Source organism: Leuciscus leuciscus (genome assembly GCF_965113295.1).
Source record: "Leuciscus leuciscus genome assembly, chromosome: 5".
Lineage (NCBI taxonomy): Eukaryota > Metazoa > Chordata > Actinopteri > Cypriniformes > Leuciscidae > Leuciscus > Leuciscus leuciscus.
In genome coordinates, this window is record NC_138729.1 from 14,722,552 (window position 1) to 14,741,298 (window position 18,747).

The 18,747-nt window shown below is 42.4% G+C and overlaps 2 protein-coding genes across 4 annotated transcripts in view; one reads left to right on the forward strand and one right to left on the reverse strand.

Moving 5' to 3' along the window:
• The window catches only part of LOC309499902 (segment polarity protein dishevelled homolog DVL-2-like), a 116,839-nt gene that overhangs the window by 23,606 nt on the left and 74,486 nt on the right, over window positions 1-18,747 (forward strand). The window lies entirely within an intron of this gene.
• LOC309499913 (uncharacterized protein) lies at window positions 12,393-14,955 on the reverse strand. Its single transcript, XM_082171447.1, has 2 exons — window positions 13,583-14,955; window positions 12,393-13,133 (listed from the first exon to the last, which is right to left on the reverse strand). The coding sequence occupies exons 1-2, from the start codon at window positions 14,951-14,953 to the stop codon at window positions 12,618-12,620; spliced, it is 1,887 nt and encodes a 628-aa protein (XP_082027573.1). The 5' UTR covers window positions 14,954-14,955; the 3' UTR covers window positions 12,393-12,617.

The following is an 18,747-nucleotide window of genomic DNA, read 5'->3' on the forward strand; positions in this document are numbered from 1 at the left end:
CTTCTCCGCCTCAGAGTTGCGGGGGAACAGGAGGCTTTCCGCCAGGCACTGGAAGGTGGCAGCTCTAGTGGCACTTTCCATAATAAGATCCCATTCAGTCGACGTCGACTACGTCTGACGTTCTCGACTGAAAGGGAACATCCTGGTTGCGTATGCAACCGACCGTTCCCTGAAGGAGGGAACGGAGGATGTAGTCCCTTAGCCACTATAGCTGGACCACCACTGACTCCGAGTTACTCTCGGCTCCTCAGCGTAAAGCAACTAGTGCGTGCATCTACTTCCGTATGTATGCCCGCGCCGCGGGGGCAGAGTCTGTGATGCGAATCACGCACCCCAATTGCATTGGCTCGTTCTAACATGCTCGAAGATGACAGGCTCCCTAGAGTGTGATCCCATGCAGTCGACGTCGACTACATCCTCCTTTCCCTCCTTCAGGGAACGCAGGGTTGCATACGCAACCAGGACGTTATGCTGTCCTGTGTTTAATTACATTAAACCTTTGTTTTGGAAAATATATATCCTCGTCTCCGTCTGCCTTCCTGCAACCACCTGTGACAAAGAGTTCTCTCTCTTTTCCACACTGCATTCAACTGTAATTAACTTGTGATCTGAGAACACTGTAGGAATAATAGTACTATGTAAAATTAAATTTTTCAAATGATCTGATACATTAAAAACTATCTAACAGTGCAGCAGAAACTATGTTATTGCTAAATTTCACCCAAGTATACTGTTGTGCACCTAGATTTTTCAGTCTCCACACATCTGAAAAATTGTAAGATACAATAATATTTGCTAAAACAGCAGCAGATTTTGGATGAGATTCTTCTCCATTTCTATCCATTGTAAAATTGAGTGTACAATTCCAATCTCCTCCTAAGACAATGCAATCACTATCTTGTTGTTGTGTTAGAACTTGTTCCAGTTTATTAAAAACATGAATTCCATCGTTCCCTTTATTAGGAGCATAGATGTTCACAAAAACAAGGTTACTAATTTCTACTCTTACTGCAAGCAGTCTTCCTGGTTCAACTTAAATTTTTGATATAATTTTAGCCTTTATTTCAGAAGAGAAAATAATTGCAACTCCTGCACTAGTATTAGACCCATGGCAAGCAGCTTTCTCCGTTCCACCATAAACCCCAGTCTACCTCATTCTTAAAATCACTATGAGTTTCTTGCAACAAGATTACATTAAAGGGCACCTATTATGCAAAATTCACTTTTACATGGTGTTTGAACATAAATGTGTGTTGGCAGTGTGTGTACACAACCACCCTATAATGATAAAAATCCACCCAGTGCTTTTTCTATAATCCCCATAAATCATAAGCACTGTCTCAGAACAAGCTGTTCTAAGATTCTGGGCAATGTGACGTCACTTTGCACAGGCCCCTCCCACGACTGTTGATTGACACTGCAGTCTGAGCATAGACCCGTCCTGAGTGAGCTGGACACAGAGTCTGCCATTGTTTCGGCGCTTGAGCAGCTGTACACAAGAATGTCTCCTAAGTGATTGAGGTGTTTTGTTGTTGGATGTAAGAATGAACATAGCAGTCTTCATTTACTCTTGTTGTTACTCGAGGATGGATCAGTACTGTTTGTGATCCAGCTTACGGTCTCCGGAGCGACAGGTCTAACGTTACTGATCACGGCAAAAATGAAAGTGAGAGCACGCACTTTATGACAGCTCATCGAGTCATTTTACGGATATAAGGTTTACCAGTTTATTAAAGTGAAACTCCACCTCTGGAAAGATGAATGTGTATTTAAATTGGGTCATATATGTAGAAGAAATATGAAATTATTTTTGAATTTGGAGCTTTCTAGACTGAGAAAAGCCAGAAAATACATTTTTGGCTCATCTGGATGAAAGACAACAATTCCCAGAATGCACTTGCTTCGCTGTTCTACGAGGCCACTCCCAAGCCACGCCTACCGGTTAGAGAGCAGTTGTAAACAATAAAGCTAAACTAGTCTCCGTGAGTCTGGCCGGGTTTTTGAGATCGCATCGCACAAAATGTCCGGGATTCGGCTTTTGCGTTCTACAGTCGCCATTCATTGTGTTTACTTTCTCCCGCGGCCCTAGCCTCGTCCTGCTCGCCACAGTAAACATGATGAATGGCGACTGTTGAACGCAAAAGCGGTGGTGTGATTACTGACGAGCAGTGCCTGTGAGATGCACCGGTCTCGAGGGCTATCTCTCACGGAGGAGCGGGTATTTTCTTAGGAATGGTAAAACGCACATCAGCCGATCATTTGTTTAGCGTTTATGTAAACACTACATTCAGATTCACCAATCGGAATGAATTCAGTTAGATTGAAACAAAAGGTGTGCATGTAAATAATGAATGGCGACCGTAGAAAGCAAAGCCGAATCCCGGACATTTTGGACGATCTCGACGGCCGGACATGCAGGTTTCTGCCGGTGAAATCAAACGCACTGGCACTGATCTATGATAGGTCTGTTAGCGCATTAGGTCCAACCCCCTATGGGCGGGTTTGAAAGGGTGGGAACTAGTGCCTGTAGTCTTAACAGAAATCCCCCCCTCTTACACTTCCTCCTACAATGACGCAAAATGACGATTTTTACGTCATTGTAGGAGGAAGTGTAAAGAGGTAAATACAGATTTCTCTCATCTCAGCGGGAAAATGAGAAAATGTTGCACGACCATTCACTGAAAAGGTGTGTATATATTTGTTTACTGTTAGTTGTAACGAGTGTTTTGTGTACTTCGCTGTGTATGTTGATGATAATGAATGGGAGAGAGAGAGAGAGAGAGTTTATAAGACTTTAATGCTCACTTCTTTTACTATGTTTATTCAGCTCTTACAGTGATTCTCTGGAGTAAAACTAACGTTCATCTTTTGTGTGATGTACAATAAACTTCACTGAACTCGTCAGTATATTTTGGTCATCATTCGGACGGGGTTTGCTACAGCAGGCTTGTATTAATAGTGGATAAAAGCAGATTACAAATATGTTATAACCATAATTAAACTAAACTATACCTGTTCTATCTCCATACAGCATATATTCTCTGGCTCTGTGGGCATTATTGTCCGACTCCGAGTCGAAATGAACACCGCAACAGAGTTTCTGTTCTGATATTATCAGATGAGATTGTCCTGGCTCTGAGCGCGAGCTTGTGATGCTCCGCCCCCTGGGCCGGCAGCAGCAGTTCATTTGCATTTAAAGGGATTAGGGTTGGGTACCGAAACCCGGTTCCAATAGGGAACCGGTTCCGACGTAAACGGTAGTATCGAGACCGAATAAGAACGCAACTTTCGGTGCCTGATTTCGGTGCCTGACTTTTTTCACCGCCCCCTATAAAACATCTCGCGGCACGAATGATCCAATAACAAAACATATCCAGTTAACCAGCAGATCATTCATTTAGTTCGTTTGTTAAATAAGAGACGATCTAGCGCTGAACTGTGTTTTTTAAATCAAGTGATCAAAGTGCTCGTTGCCGCTGCGATCAGTGTTTTCTCTTGTGGCTCGCGCACACCGCACTTTCTTCACTCGGACGCGCGCTTCAATACGTTGCAGAGATTTATGAGGCGCCGTCTATATGAGACGAGTATGTGCGCGGAGAGTTTGTGTGTGCGTGCTCGCGTCTCAGATGAGTATGTGCGTGAGTTTGTGTGTGTGTGTGTGTGTGCTCGCGTCTCAGATGAGTATGTGCGCGGAGAGTTTGTGTGTGTGTGTGCTCGCGTCTCAGATGAGTATGTGCGCGGAGAGTTCCGTGCGTCTCGTGTGTGTAGAGTTTGCGTGTGTGTGTGTGCGTGAGCGACTTTAGATGTGACGTTGTGCATTTCATATAGTTGGAGCATTCAGCAGTATACATGTATGTGTGACTACTTAGTATATGTGTATGCAACCGTTTTATGTGTGCGTGAATGAAGTTCGATTTAGGCCCTAGACGGCGCCTCATATCTATTCGTTCTGGTGAAATCACAACATATAATGCACACAAAGTGTCCCTGTTTGATATACAACCACTGATGAGCATAATCGGTTTAAGAAACAAACAAACAAAAAAAACCTACGAATGCGGATTAGAACCCAAAACCTCTGACACTCTTGACTAAAGTTCAAGTTCAGCTGCAGTGTTCCTCTTCGGGTAAGTCTAGTATTTTAATGCCAACTGCAAATCTTGCATATCAAGTATGAAGTATATCAAGTATATTTATATGAGGCTATACTATGTGTGTTAAATATTTCTGCTCAGTGTCAGATATTTCTCTGTTTTGTAAAAGTCTATAATATATAATATGTAATATAATATAATATATATATATATATATATATATATATATATAAATAATATGAGAAGACAAAATTTTGATCTTAACTTAAGTGTTTTCGGCTACATCAGCACAATTTTTAATTTTATCAGAAATCAGAAAATCTTTTTCAGAAAACACACACAGGTATTATTTTTTTTTTGATAAAGTGTGTGCGGTTTCGTTTTCTTAAGTACCGGTTTAAGAACCGTTTAAGCACCGGAACCGTTTGAAAAATACCGAGTAGGTACTGGTATCGGATAAAACCCAACCAATACCCAACCCTAAAAGGGATACACACTAAAACAGCATGTTTTTCTGAGCTCCAAAAAATGACAATTTAAACATGCTGTAAAAAATTATCTGTTGGGTATTTTGAGCTAAAACTTCACATACATACTCTGGGGACATAAGAGACTTATTTTACATCTTGTGATAAGAGTCATAATAGGTGCCCTTTAATATTCTTCAGATTAATAAGTTCTAACAAATTATCTCTCAAACCATTTACATTAAGAGATCCTACTCGTAAGACTCCTGTGAAAAGAGATACGAAAAAAAAACAATAAAGAAATAAAAAAACAAGAAAACTCTGGAAAAAAAGTCCTTACTTCAACCCCCACTTTTCCTTTTGTCACATCCAGAAATCTATTAATTTAACCAACAGTATACAAGTCCTTTGCCACATCCAAACAATCTAGCCATTCTTCATCATCTCTTGAGCCCTCATCCGTGCATTGAGAAAGCACTTCCAAATCATCACCTTTATCTTCTCCCAACTCCTCCTCAGCCTGATCCACACACTTTACCTCCGGTCTATCAGTCTCAGCAACGTTTACAGTCATATCCAATTCATCACTTACATTTAGGTTGTAGTTATGCTGAAATCTGCATTTTCAGCATAACTACAACTGGGCTTTTCAAAGTTTTGATAACAAAAACAAAGTTTTCACTCACCTCATCTGTAGTCTTCACACTCTTCAGGTTGTTTTGAGCTTTCATTCTCTGTATCTCCACTTTCGATTGTTTGTTCTAATGATGACAGCAGTCGATCATTAATTTATTTATGACGACAAGAAAGACGTTTGTGTCCCAAATCACCACAATCAAAGCACCTCAGATTATCAGTGCTTGCGTAGACCATGAACAAACTCTCACCGTTGATTATCATGGAAAGAGATTTCCAATGATTTGTCTGGTGTGGTCAAAAACCTATAGATCTGTCTTCTAAAAGACAAAACATGCTTCAGCATACTGGTTTTGCATCCTAGAGGAAATCTTATGAGTTATTTTGTAATTAATTCGTTAGGCACGAAAGGTGGTACATTTGAGACAGTGATTTTTGTTGCAGGAGCCTAATACGGGGTCACAGAAACAAATGTTTCCTTCACCCAAATTAACCATTTAATAAGTTAACACAATGAACTCATTAACCAGTTATTAACACCATTACCGCTTTGTTCATACGTGACACAGAGATGATATTATCAAATCCTATTTGTTCTCCAACTATTAAGAGCACATCTTCAACAGTTACACCGGGTTCAGGTACACACCTGCACCCATTCCTGCACGATGATGTTTGCGTTCCCTGTACTGGAGGAGACGCCATACCATCAAACCACACCACACGGCGGGTTTTCACCAACAAAGTTCTATATATAGTGTCAGTCTGCTGTGTAATACAAGTGACATGAAAGTTTCAGTTACCTGGATGAGCAGTCTGATATGTGGATCGGCATGTTGTTATCGAGATTCAATGACATATTGTAGAGAGCCGTGTAATAAATATATTTATATTAGGCCTGTCATGTGAATAAATTTTTTATTTAATTATTTGCATGATATGCAGATGTATTAATTGCATATATTAATATACTGTGTTGTTTATTTATGATATAATTAATCAAATGTGCTTGGTATATCCTACAACGCATTTCAAGCAATTTGAACTTCTATTTCCAGTGTGATAAATCCACTTTTATTATGGATTGCAAATTTGAACCAATTCAGTAATCTTTCTACAATGGGAATGTTCAGACTGGCATACTATGATATTACTAGGGCAGCAACTAATGATTATTTTTATAATCGATTAATCTGTTTATAATTTTTTCAATAAATTGATTAATCGGATGGAAAATCAAAAAATGATTATACATTAAAAAACGTTTTAATAAAAAATAAAATATCATCTATTATTTTAAACAATGTTATTCTACATTCTTCCCAATGTTATTCTACAAACAATGTGTAATATAAAGCCTATGAAAACAAATATAGTGAATTTATCTAGGCTATGCTGTACATAAGCAAAAATTACTATTTTATACTAATAGTAATTACTATTTTAAAGCAGAAATTAAAACTAAATTAAAAAACAAAAGCACAAAATGTTAACTTGTACGAGGTATGTGTGATGAAATGATGAAGAGAGTCAATTGCAAGTGCAAACATATTTTATTAAGATGAGCAGGTCAGAGATGGTGTGAGTGATGAATGATATAATGTACAGAGATGATAACACTTGGCAGCACAGGGACGCTGGGGACAGCCCGGAACTCCGGTGGTGAGAGATGGTGATGATGACGAACTGAAACCAGAAACCAGGAAGTGGCGCGGGTGATCAGAGGGCAGGACGATGACGACGAATACACAGGTTTAGACGATGGCAGGAACACACGGGAAACAGGCAGGATAACACGGGAACAGGCAGGAACACACCAAACATCCAACAACGCTCTGACAAAGACAAGGTGACAACAGAGACTAAATAGGATGTGTAAATCTGCAGCTGGAAACTGATCAGCGGCTCCACCCATACACACTCAACAACAAGATGAGAGAGGAGACAGCGAATCTATATACCGTGACAGTACCCCTCCCCCTAGGAGCGCCTCCTGGCGCTCTCAGGAGAACTTACCCGTTGATTGTAATCATCAATAAGGGAGTGATCCAGAATGTCCCTAGCAGGAACCCAACTTCTCTCCTCCGGACCGTAACCCTCCCAGTCCACGAGTCCAGAATACGATTGACCGAATACGTAGGTTCCCCGTATACGAGTCGCGGCGGTGGGGGAACCGGGGCTGGCGGATTAAGGTGAGAACAAAAAACAGGCTTCAATTTGGAGACATGAAAGGCGGGGTGAATTCTCCTGTACGCCGGAGGAAGTTTGAGGCGGACTGTCACCGGACTAATGATCTTGGTGACAGTGAACAGGCCGATGAATTGGGGAGCTAGCTTATTAGACACGGAGCAGAGCGTTCTTGGTAGAAAGCCACACTTTTTGACCCACAACGTATATGGGAGGCTTTGACCGGTGGCGATCGGCCTTAGCCTTAGTGCGCGCCCCCACCTGGAGCAGAGTCTCACGGGCTCTGGTCCATGTGCGGTGACACCTCTGGATTAAGGCGTGAGCGGAGGGGACCGCGACTTCGGAATCCAGACTCGAAAGATTTGGTGGCTGGTACCCTAGACTACACTCAAACGGAGAGAGGCCCGTGGATGACACTGGTAACAAGTTGTGCGTACTCAACCATAGAAAGTTGTTGGCTCCAGGATGAAGGATTCTTGGATACCAAACATCACAACACTCTCCAAATCTTGGTTGGCTCGCTCGGTCTGACCATTGCTCTGGGGATGGTAACCCAAAGACAGACTGACTGTAGCCCCTAGTAATCTGCAGAACTCTTTCCAAAATTTGGACACAAATTGGGACCCCGTCGGAGACCACGTCCATCGGGAGGCCATGTAAACGAAAGACGTGGTCTACAACAGTCACCGCTGTCTCCTTGGCTGAAGGAAATTTGGGCAAGGGAATAAAATGTGCCGCCTTCGAGAACCGGTCCACTACGGTTAAAACAACCGTCATGCCATTAGAGGGTGGGAGGGCGGTGACAAAATCTAGCACTACGTGGGACCAGGGTCTCGAAGGGACAGACAGCGGATGGAGTAACCCATCAGGAGGTCGGTTAGACGTCTTACCAATGGCACGAACTGAGCAAGCCAAAACAAAACTGCGAATGTCGAGAGCCATTAATGGCCACCAGAATCGTTGCTTTACTAAACAGCTGGTCCGGTTTACTCCTGGATGACAAGCAATGTTGGAGCAATGACCCCATCGAATAACTTCGGACCGTAACTCCTCCGGCACAAACAAGCGACTCGGTGGGCAACTGGGCGGAGGCGTTACCCCTTCGAAGGCCGACTAGACCTTCGACTCAACCTCCCATGTGAGTGTGGAGATAACTGTCTTCTCAGGCAAAATGCACTCGGGAGTAACCGGGCGTTCGGATGGATAAAAAATGCGAGATAAGGAATCGGGGTTTGATGTTCTTGGACCCGGGGCGGTACAATAGAGAAAAGTCAAAACGTCCGAAAAAAAAGTGCCCATCGAGCCTGCCTGGAGTTGAGTCTTTTAGCAGATCTAATATATTTAAGGTTCTTATGATCGGTCCAAATGATAAAAGGTACCCCCAACCCTTCTAACCAATGACGCCACTCCTCCAACACTAACTTGACGGCCAACAACTCTCTGTTACCAATGTCATAATTACATTCGGCAGGTGATAAACGATGGGACAAAAACGCGCAAGGGTGCATCTTGTCGTCTGAGGAAGAACTTTGGGATAGAACTGCACCTACCCCCACCTCTGAAGCATCGACCTCCACCACGAACTGACGTGTGGAATCAGGGGCGACTAAGATGGGAGCCGAAACAAAGCGACTTTTGAGGTTGGAGAATACAGCCTCAGCTAAATCGGACCACCTGAACATTGTTCTGGGGGAGGTCAAGGCAGTCAGAGGTGCGGCTAGTTGGCTGAAGTTGCGAATGAACCGCCGATAGAAGTTGGCGAACCCCAGAAACCTCTGTAGGGCCTTACGGGAATCTGGACTTGGCCAATCTACCACAGCCTTAACCTTGTCTGGATCCATAAGCACTCCCTCAGAAGAGATGATGTAACCTAGGAAAGGAACAGACTGTGCATGAAAAGCGCATTTCTCCGCCTTGACAAAAAGCCCATTCTCTAACAATCTCTGAAGGACTAGTCTGACGTGTTGAACGTGTTCCTGGAGAGACAAAAAAAAAAAAAAAACAAAAAAAAAAAAACAATATGTCATCCAGGTAGACATATGAACTGATCAACTATGTCTCTCAACACATCATTGACGAGTGCTTGGAAAACCGCTGGGGAGTTGGATAGCCCGAAGGGCATAACCAAGTATTCAAAATGGCCCCTGGGGGTGTTAAATGCGGTTTTCCACTCATCCCCCTTCCTGATGCGAACCAAATGATAGGCGTTACGTAAATTCAGTTTTGTGAAGACGGATGCTCCCTGCAACCTCTCGAAAGCTGAAGACATCAACGGCAAAGGATAAGTATTCTTTACCGTGATGTTGTTCAGCCCTCGGTAATAAATACAAGGTCGCAGAGAACCATCCTTCTTCCCCACAAAAAAGAACCCCGCCCCCGCAGGAGAAGAGGAAGGGCGGATGAATCCAGAGGCTAGAGGATTAGAAATATATTTCTCCATGGCTTACCTTTCTGGAACAGAAAAGCGAGTAAAGCTTGCCCTTAGGCGGAGGCTTACCTGGGAGTAAATCTATAGCACAGTCATAGGGACGATGCAGAGGGAGAGAAGCAGCACGGGACTTACTGAACACTTCCCTTCAGGTCGAGGTACTCTGAGGGCACGTTAGATAAATTCATTGCCTCCTTCTGAAAAAACAGAACAAGACAGACGAACAGGCAGACACAAGACAAGACTGAGTCATTGAGTACTCCCTGACTAGACAGAATTGTGTCCCCAGTCAACCCTTGGGCTATGCTGAACCAGCCAAGGGTGACCGAGGACGATGGGAGCCAGGGGTGAGTCCAGGAGCAAAAATGAAATCTGTTCAGTGTGATTGCCAGATGTGATGAGTGTCAGAGGATTGGTAGTAAAAGTGATGGCGGGGAGTTCCTGGCCGTTTAGTGCACTGACAGAAATGGTGTCCTTCAGTGGAGTGATGGGTATATTGAGTGTCTGAGCGAGTGACAAGTCCATAAAGTTACCTTCTGCCCCAGAATCCAAAAGTGCTTGGCAGACGTGGGATCGGGCTGCCCACAGCAGTCTCACCGGAAGGAGAGTAGAGGATGAGGTCTTATCCAAGGAGATCCTGCCCGACAGTAGCCTCCTCTTTACTTCCGGGCCCGGTCTTTTACTGGGCAGTTGTTGAGGAAGTGTCCAGCTCCGCCACAGTAGAGGCAAAGCCCCCGGGATCTCCGTCTCTCTCTCCTCCCGGGAAAGCCGAGCTCGACCCACCTGCATGGGCTCGGGATCGAAGACGGGGCTGACCGCATCACTGCCGCTGGCCTGAGGGCATTCAACGCTCCCAGGATGAGGGACCGTCCTGGACCGTTGTCCAAGACGGCGAAGGCGAGCGTCCACCCTCAAAGACAGCTCAATAAGTCCATCCAGTTTACTGGGCAGGTCCAGGGTAAAGATTTCCTTCTGGATGCGGTCAGCCAGCCCATACAGGAACATGTCCCACTGCGCCTCCTCGTTCCAGTGGTACTCGGTGGCTAAGGTTCGGAAGTCAATAGAGTAATCAGAAACCGAGCGATCACCTTGACGGAGATCGGCAAGTTGACGCGCTGCCTCTCTTCCCGCCACCGCCCGGTCAAAGACTAGTCTCATCTCCTCCGAGAGTGCCTGGAACGAGGAACAGCAGAGATGTTGGTTTTCCCACACCGCCGTTCCCCACAGAGCCGCCCGTCCCGAGAGTAGCGTCAAGACGAAGGCTACCTTCGTTTCCTCCGTATTGAAAGTCTGAGGTTGCAGAGCAAAGAACAGGGAACATTTCGTCAGAAAAGCTCTACAGTAATTGGGCTCACCAGAGTATAACTCAGTCGAGGTTCGGGCTGGCGGCTGGCTGGCTGCTGGAGGAGGGAAATCGGCAGTGGGCTGGGCGCAGTGGGACGAGCGAGTTGTTGAATCTGTTGGGTCAGCTCGGACACCTGTACTACCAAGGTCTGTACTGCTCGTCCTGTGACAGCCAGATTCTCCTCCTGTTGGTCCATTCTTGAAATGCTGCGTGACAAACTCGTTGAGATCAGGTGCAGATCTACTTGCTGAATCCATTCCTGGTCAGAGCGTTCTGTGATGAAATGATGAAGAGATTCAACTGCAAGTGCAAACAGATATTTTATTAAGATGAGCAGGTCAGAGATGGTGTGAGTGATGAATGATATAATGTCCAGAGATAACACTTGGCAGCACAGGGACGCTGGGGACAGCCCGGAACTCCGGTGGTGAGAGATGGTGATGAGGATGACGAACTGAAACCGGAAACCAGGAAGTGGTGTGGGTGATTAGAGGGCAGGACGATGACGATGATGATGAATACCAGTGTTGTGCTAGTTACTAAGAAATAGTAACTATTTACAGTTACTAGTTACTTCATTCAAAAAGTAACTCAATTACTTTGTTGATTACTTACACCAAAAAGTAATGCATTACTGTTAAAAGTAACTTTTTAGTTACTTTTTTAAAGAATGTTCTTTAATGTTCCCATTAATGGCCTTTTATGCGTTATGGTCTATATACAAACACAAAACTGACTTAAATAAAATAGTGTTTAAAAATGACTTTCGGTTTAAGTCAGACCAGAACAAACTGAATATATCTCAAGGATTTCTGAAATAAATAACAAAACAAGCTGAATTCAGAATCAATGATTCAATTCTGATATTCAGAATCAAAAACTAAAGTGGCTTCTGCATCATAAAAGCTGTTGTGTTGAGCCCTTAAAAATGTTCCTTTCACAGCTTAAGTATGAAAACTATCAACAATGTACAACATAAAACATTTTGAAATAAATAAATGAAAGCAATCTGAATTATTCAGAATCAATTTCGAGAAACTCAGCACCAAAAAACTGCTATTGACAAACATAAATTATATGCATAAAAAAAAACATAAAAAATATAAATGCTGTTTAAAAAATGAAATTATGTTTTCAACCTAACCTCAAATTAAGAGTTGCATGTCACCAACTTATGTAAATAAGCTGTGTGTATTTAAAGTGCAAAATCTGCTGTTGTATATGTCCATAAAAATGTTAAAAAAAAATAATAAAAAACGCATTTTCCCTAGCAATACAACGTAATGCATTTTATAATGCATAAAATTAGTGCTCTATGATATAACAGAAATGTAACTGTGGCTACTAAACTAACCATTATTTTTAACAAACACATTTTTAATAACAAATGTGTGCTTATTTATTTGAAACAACAAAATGTGCTTACTAGCAAGGACCTGAATTAACGTTTAAGTTGAGTTTTACCCTTCAAACCAGTGGTTGTACCGCATGAGTAGAAGTCTCTCAAACCTTTGGTCAGACAGCTTGTTCCTCTTTGGAGACAGTACCAGACTTCCCAGGCTAAAAAGTCTCTCGACAGGTGCACTGGATGGAGTAGCTGCATTTTTCTTAAGAGAAATTTCCTTTATTGTGGGAAATTGTTTAAGAATCTCCATCCCTGTTTCGGCTGTTCTCAAGTAGGTCATTACTTCAGTTTCTACAGTGCTGAAGGTATCATCAGCCTCCTCAAAACAGAAAAAGTCCTGCACATTATAGGAGCTTGAGTCTGGTGTTGTCGGAGACACAGGCATCTTGGCTGCTTGCTGAACAGGGCCAGGGCGAGGGATGAGCTTGTGACACTCTGCTGCCAGCATTCCTTTGACCATCTCTTTCTTCCTCTGGTCTCTCAACCATCGCAGTTTGAACATAGGAAGTGTGACAGCTGCCAGTATTGCATCGTTGCTTTCCAAGACGGATGCAAATCGTGTTTTGATTGCCTAAAAAACAGTGACACAGATATTAGAATGAGTGAAAGATTCCCTCTATGTACGTTCTATGAAAGCTGTACACCACTATGTGATTTTTGACCTATAGATATGATTATAAAATCATTTATTTAAACATCACAAAAACACACACTTTAAGAAAATGAAAATATATGTGCGACTGATTGGACAAAATTAAAACTTTATTTTGCAAAAAACAAATTATGGTATTACTGTTTATTTTTCATCCAGTGGGTAGGTGCAGTACTGTGTGTGTGTGTAAGTGTGTGTGTGTGTGTGTGTGTGTGTGTGTGTGTGTGTGTGTGTGTGAATAGAATCAAAAATGATGTTGTGCACTTTACATTCTTTCCATTTATTAGGCTATATTGGTGCTTGCTCAGCTAAAAATATTAATGTTTACATCTATAAACTTCTTTTGAATATTGATGAATGTTTCTTACCTGAACTATGGCATCAGGTAGGCCAGTTGCAATAACCAGGCCTTCTTTTATCTCCAGTAGCTTCGACATCAAAACTTCTATTGTGGGCAGGAGGGTGCCATAGTAGCAGTTTTGTTCTCCTTGCAGGATATCGAGAGCAACTGTGAGAGGCTTCATGATGGCACAGTATTCCCTCAGAAAGTGAAACTCCCTCTCACCAATACATTTTAGCTCTAAACGATTAGAGATGGTACTCAAGTCAGTCATGGGTATTTCAACTATTCTTGCCACCGCATCATAAAATGAATTCCACCTTGTGGAGCATGGCACAAGCAGTTTTTTGCCAACCAAATCGCCCACTAACTCTGAAGCCAAAGTCGACCGGCTAGCCTTACTCCACAGTGCTGTGCACTTGGCGGTAGCACTTCTGTAAATTCCTTTAGTCCCAGGATTTGAAAGCAGCCACTTGTCCACGTCAGAGCATGAAATTAAGTTAAGTGTGTGAGAGGCACACCTCAGGTGTGGTGGTAAAACAATCCCCTCCTCTGTGGAGGTGTCAAGCACGTCTGCAACATTTGTGAAGGTAACCTCTTCATCCTCTTCATCATCATCGTCAGAGACCGATTCCGGCTGATACATTTGGAAGGCTTTTACAAAGTTAAAGCCGTTATCAGTAACCGTAGCTGTATCTTTCGTTGACAGTCCATATAATGAATGAATGTGATCGATCTCACCAGCAATGACATCATACGTGTGTCTACCTTTAATCCTTTTACAGGCCAACGCAGCTTTCTGGCGTTGAAGAGTAGCGGTGTTTATCCAGTGGGCTGTCATGCCTAGGAAGCTTTTGTTGTGGACAGACCAAATGTCTGCAGTGGTCGCGATGTAGTCAAGCCCCTCAAATGTTGTCTTCAGCTCACTTTCCATTTTTGAATATTCTTTATCCAAGTAGTTGGAAAAAGTTTTTCGTCCCATTTGCTGTGTGCCGCCTGAACATGTTATCATGCTAACGAGCTGCCTGAACGCCGGCGACTCCACAGTAGAGACAGGCTGCATGTTTTCAACAACATACCGTGCAATAGCTTTGTTGATCTGTCCCTGGCTAACAGTCCGGTTAAAATCTAGTCGCTGTTGTTTGGCTGGAGGGGCTTGACTCACTTCGAGTGTGTCCACCGACACCGGGTTAGCTTCTAGCTTCGTCGAGGCATGTAGTTTCTGGAGGTGCTTCGACAGATTGGAGTTGCTGTTTATCGCAGTAGATAGGACCTTCGAACCAGAAAGACACAGCTTACATTTTACTAAAAGGTTTTTGTCTTTATGCTCAACTAAAGTGAAATAATGAGCATATTTCCACTTTGAGAAACTCGTCTTGCTCTCGCCTTGACTCGCCATGACTGCCGCGCATACTTGAATAAATGGAAACACGCCCACAGTGCGTCTGCGTGTGGTTGGCATCCACCAATCCTACAATGCGTCGCTGCTGTAAACAGGTTAGGCTGTAGGCTACACTTCAGCTAAAATTAATTCATTTAAAAAAGTAACGGACAACGCACCATATGGTAACGGTAACGGAGTTAATTTATTTTAAAAAGTAATGCGTTACAGTATTAGTTACTGTCAAAAGTAACTGCGTTACAGTAACGCGTTACTAGTAACGCGTTACTGCCCAACACTGATGAATACACAGGTTCAGACGATGGCAGGAACACACGGGAAACAGGCAGGATAACACCAAACATCCAACAACGCTCTGATAAAGACAAGGTGACAACAGAGAGACTAAATAGGATGTGTAAATCAGCTGCAGCTGGCGCGCTGATCAGCTGCAGCTGGAAACTGATCAGCGGCAGTGATCAGCAGCTCTGCCCATACACACACACACTCAACAACAAGACGAGAGAGGAGACAGCGAATCTATATACCTTGACAGTATGAAGAACACGGGTATGAAGATGTTCACTCTTTTGAACATAGTAATTATATTACATTAATGGGCTATTCCAGCAATAGTGCCTTTACTGTTACGACTCTTATAAATATGATTACTTGTGTTAAATGTTGAAATTTAAACATACACTTAATTTCTAACAAAAAATATTTTAGCAAAATTTGTATTTTCGCTCTATTGCGCTCCTATTCTACTGCGCTCCGTCTGTTTAATGCGCATGTGCCCACCGGTGCTCGGAAGTCTTTAAGTTTAACAATACTCACTTGTAGGGTTGCCACTCGTTGCAGCGTGAAGAATTCTAATAGCAAATAAAAAGAGTGAACATGTTGTAGAGAAGCTCATTTGCGTGTGATTGTTACTTTGGAAACAAAGACGATACAATGCAGAGTCTCAAGTTTACGTGCCGTAAACCTGCATGTCGAGGTCATGCCCGACAGTGAAATCCAAGATGAGGCTCTCCAAATACAAGACTGAATGGGAAGAAAGTTATCAATTGGTCTGTTTAGTAACTCTATAAGACAAACTGCACAGTTTGCCGAAAAGCATTTTCAATTGCTCATGGTGGACAAATATTAATGTCTGTTAATATAATATTCCATACATTATCAGAGCTTAATTAATCTTAATTAATATTCTATTTTATGACTGTATTATGTATAATGTTATTTAATAATTGATCATTCATAGGCTACATAAAAAAAATAATCCTGTCATATACAATTTATGACATTAAAAAAATAGTTTAAAAATAGTTAATTTAGTTAAAAATGGGACAAATAATTAATAGTCTTAAAGTGAATGAATTAAAGATTAACAATTCATCTCATCCAGAACTGTCTAAAAAAATGATACTCTCACACACTAAGGATAACAGACAAAGACTGACTGAACTGAAGGAACTTAAATACTAACACAGATGAACACTGATTAACTGAACACAGGTGATGTAGATGATGATGATTAACTAAATCCAGGTGATACAGATGAACTGATAATGATGAAGACATGTGACAAGAAGACAGGCAATGAAACAAACTAAACAGAACACAACTGTGACAGAATGACTGCTTAAGGCACAGACATCCTGATAGATATCTTTAGAAATAAATAATAAAAAATAAAAAAATATGTAACGTGTTCATTTGCAAGAATGTTTTATTGTTGAGCTGTGAAGTTGTTGTGTTAATATACCAATAATTTGTGTCTTATTCTTTATTTTTGTCCTTCAAGCCTGCCATATTATTATTTTTATTAAATTTTTTGTGGGGCGTGAATGGGTGTCCCTTATTTTGCCACACTCACAGGACTTTCTAACATTTACAGATAAGGATATAACCATAAAATGTAAGTTATTTGCTGAGGAAAACACGTGTCAGCGGCATTAAACAGCACACGTGTCTGTAAAAGCACGACAGGGCAAGACGCAGTAAATGCTTATGCTTTAGTTTGAAGTGTTTTCTAAATATAAAGCTTTCTCATGTTTCAGACAACTTGAATTATATACCTTTCTCACAGCAGCTCACTCTGTGTCCTCCGCTATTTTCCATATGCGTTTTGTCCATAGAAATGGGTTATTCACTACTGTAAAGCACCGTGACTGGGTGATGGTTTCCGAGCACAGCGTGCAGACACGACTAATCGATAATCAAACTCGTTGACCACAAGCCGGCACCAACATCCATACCTGAGGGTGTGTTAGTGGAGTTCGATGGTATGGAGTGGAGCCCCGCTGGTTCCATCCAGCTACCAAGCTTTTTTGTTGCAGCTGGTTCAGCCCAGTCTCAAGTCTACTTTACTAGTCCAGCCCAGCCACCCACTCCCTCCTTGTCTGACTTCACCTTCAAGCTCCGTGGCCCCACCTTCACTAGTCCCGTCAAGCCCTCCTTCTCTGGCACCGTCTGACTCTACCTTGACCTGTCGACCCATCATCTCCTCCTTGTCTCCATGCTCCCTCGGCTACACCATGGTATGTCATCCCTCAGGCTCCTCTGGGCTTCCTCATACCTCCGGCTCCTTCTTGGTCAGGTATCACCCTGGTTGCACCACAAGACTTCTGGGCCTCCGGCAATGCCTCATCCCTCCACCCCTTTGACCCAAACCCTGTTGGCTTCACCTTGGTGTCTCCTCCTGGCAACTCCTCCAGGCTCCTCGTCCACCCCCAAATATATTAAAAACTGCCCTTCTATTAACGCAGTACAGCTAATGACAACAATTTGTGGTCTCCTACTGGTTTACATTGTGCACAGTTCAGCATTATGTGATTAATTTACAACAAAACAAACAAAAACATAATGCCTTTATCTCAAATAATTGCATTACGTAGACAAACTGGACAAGCTCAGTGCTGATATACTTTCTGCTAATTCTTTTTTGTGAATTGGTTTGTGTGCAAAGGATTGTTGGTGATTAGAGGACGCAAAGGATACACTTCGAAGGATGCATCCTTCAAAACAGGCCGAATAAAAGATGCGAAACAAAGGCTGCCTTCAAAGGATCCTTTAAATTGAGACGTCCTTTGCTGGAGCTTGATGACGTGGCAGCCAAGATATGCAATCTTACTAGGATGCAGCCTTCCAATTAAGAAGCACCTATCTTGTCTCTCTACTCACTGCAAAATGAAAACACCTGTTAGATCTCACTAACCAGAGGCTTTTCCCTCGCCAATTGCGTCTCCTGTCATTGCTCCCAAACTGCAACGAATGCTAAACCATGTCCCCCTTGCCACAAGACCTTTTAAATATTCATGGCCTGTTGATGACACCTTCACAGTGTGTCATGGCATATCTAAAGTTTTGGAAATACTTTTGTACCTTTCTTTTGTACCTAATGGGCTTTATGCACAGCTGCACTACTTCCTGAACTTCAGCCAGCTCTTTGTTTCCTGTCTGCCATTATTGGACAAACTGATTAATCCAGGTGTGTCTGATTATTGTTACTGAGGTCAGGCACACCTGGATTAATCAGTTTGTCCAATAATGGCAGACAGGAAACAAAGAGCTGGCTGAAATTCAGGAAGTAATGCAGCTGTGCATAAAGCCCATTGGCAACTCTTGACAATGAGATCCCACACATCCTTTGTAAAAAAAAAAAAATATTTATTTTTTTGTAGGCAATGGGTTCAGCAATATAAAGACTAGGCTAGGCAAGGCAAGGCAAGTTTATCTATATAGCACATTCCATACACAATGGTAATTCAAAGTGCTTTACATATAATAAATTAAAATAATCAAAAGAAATA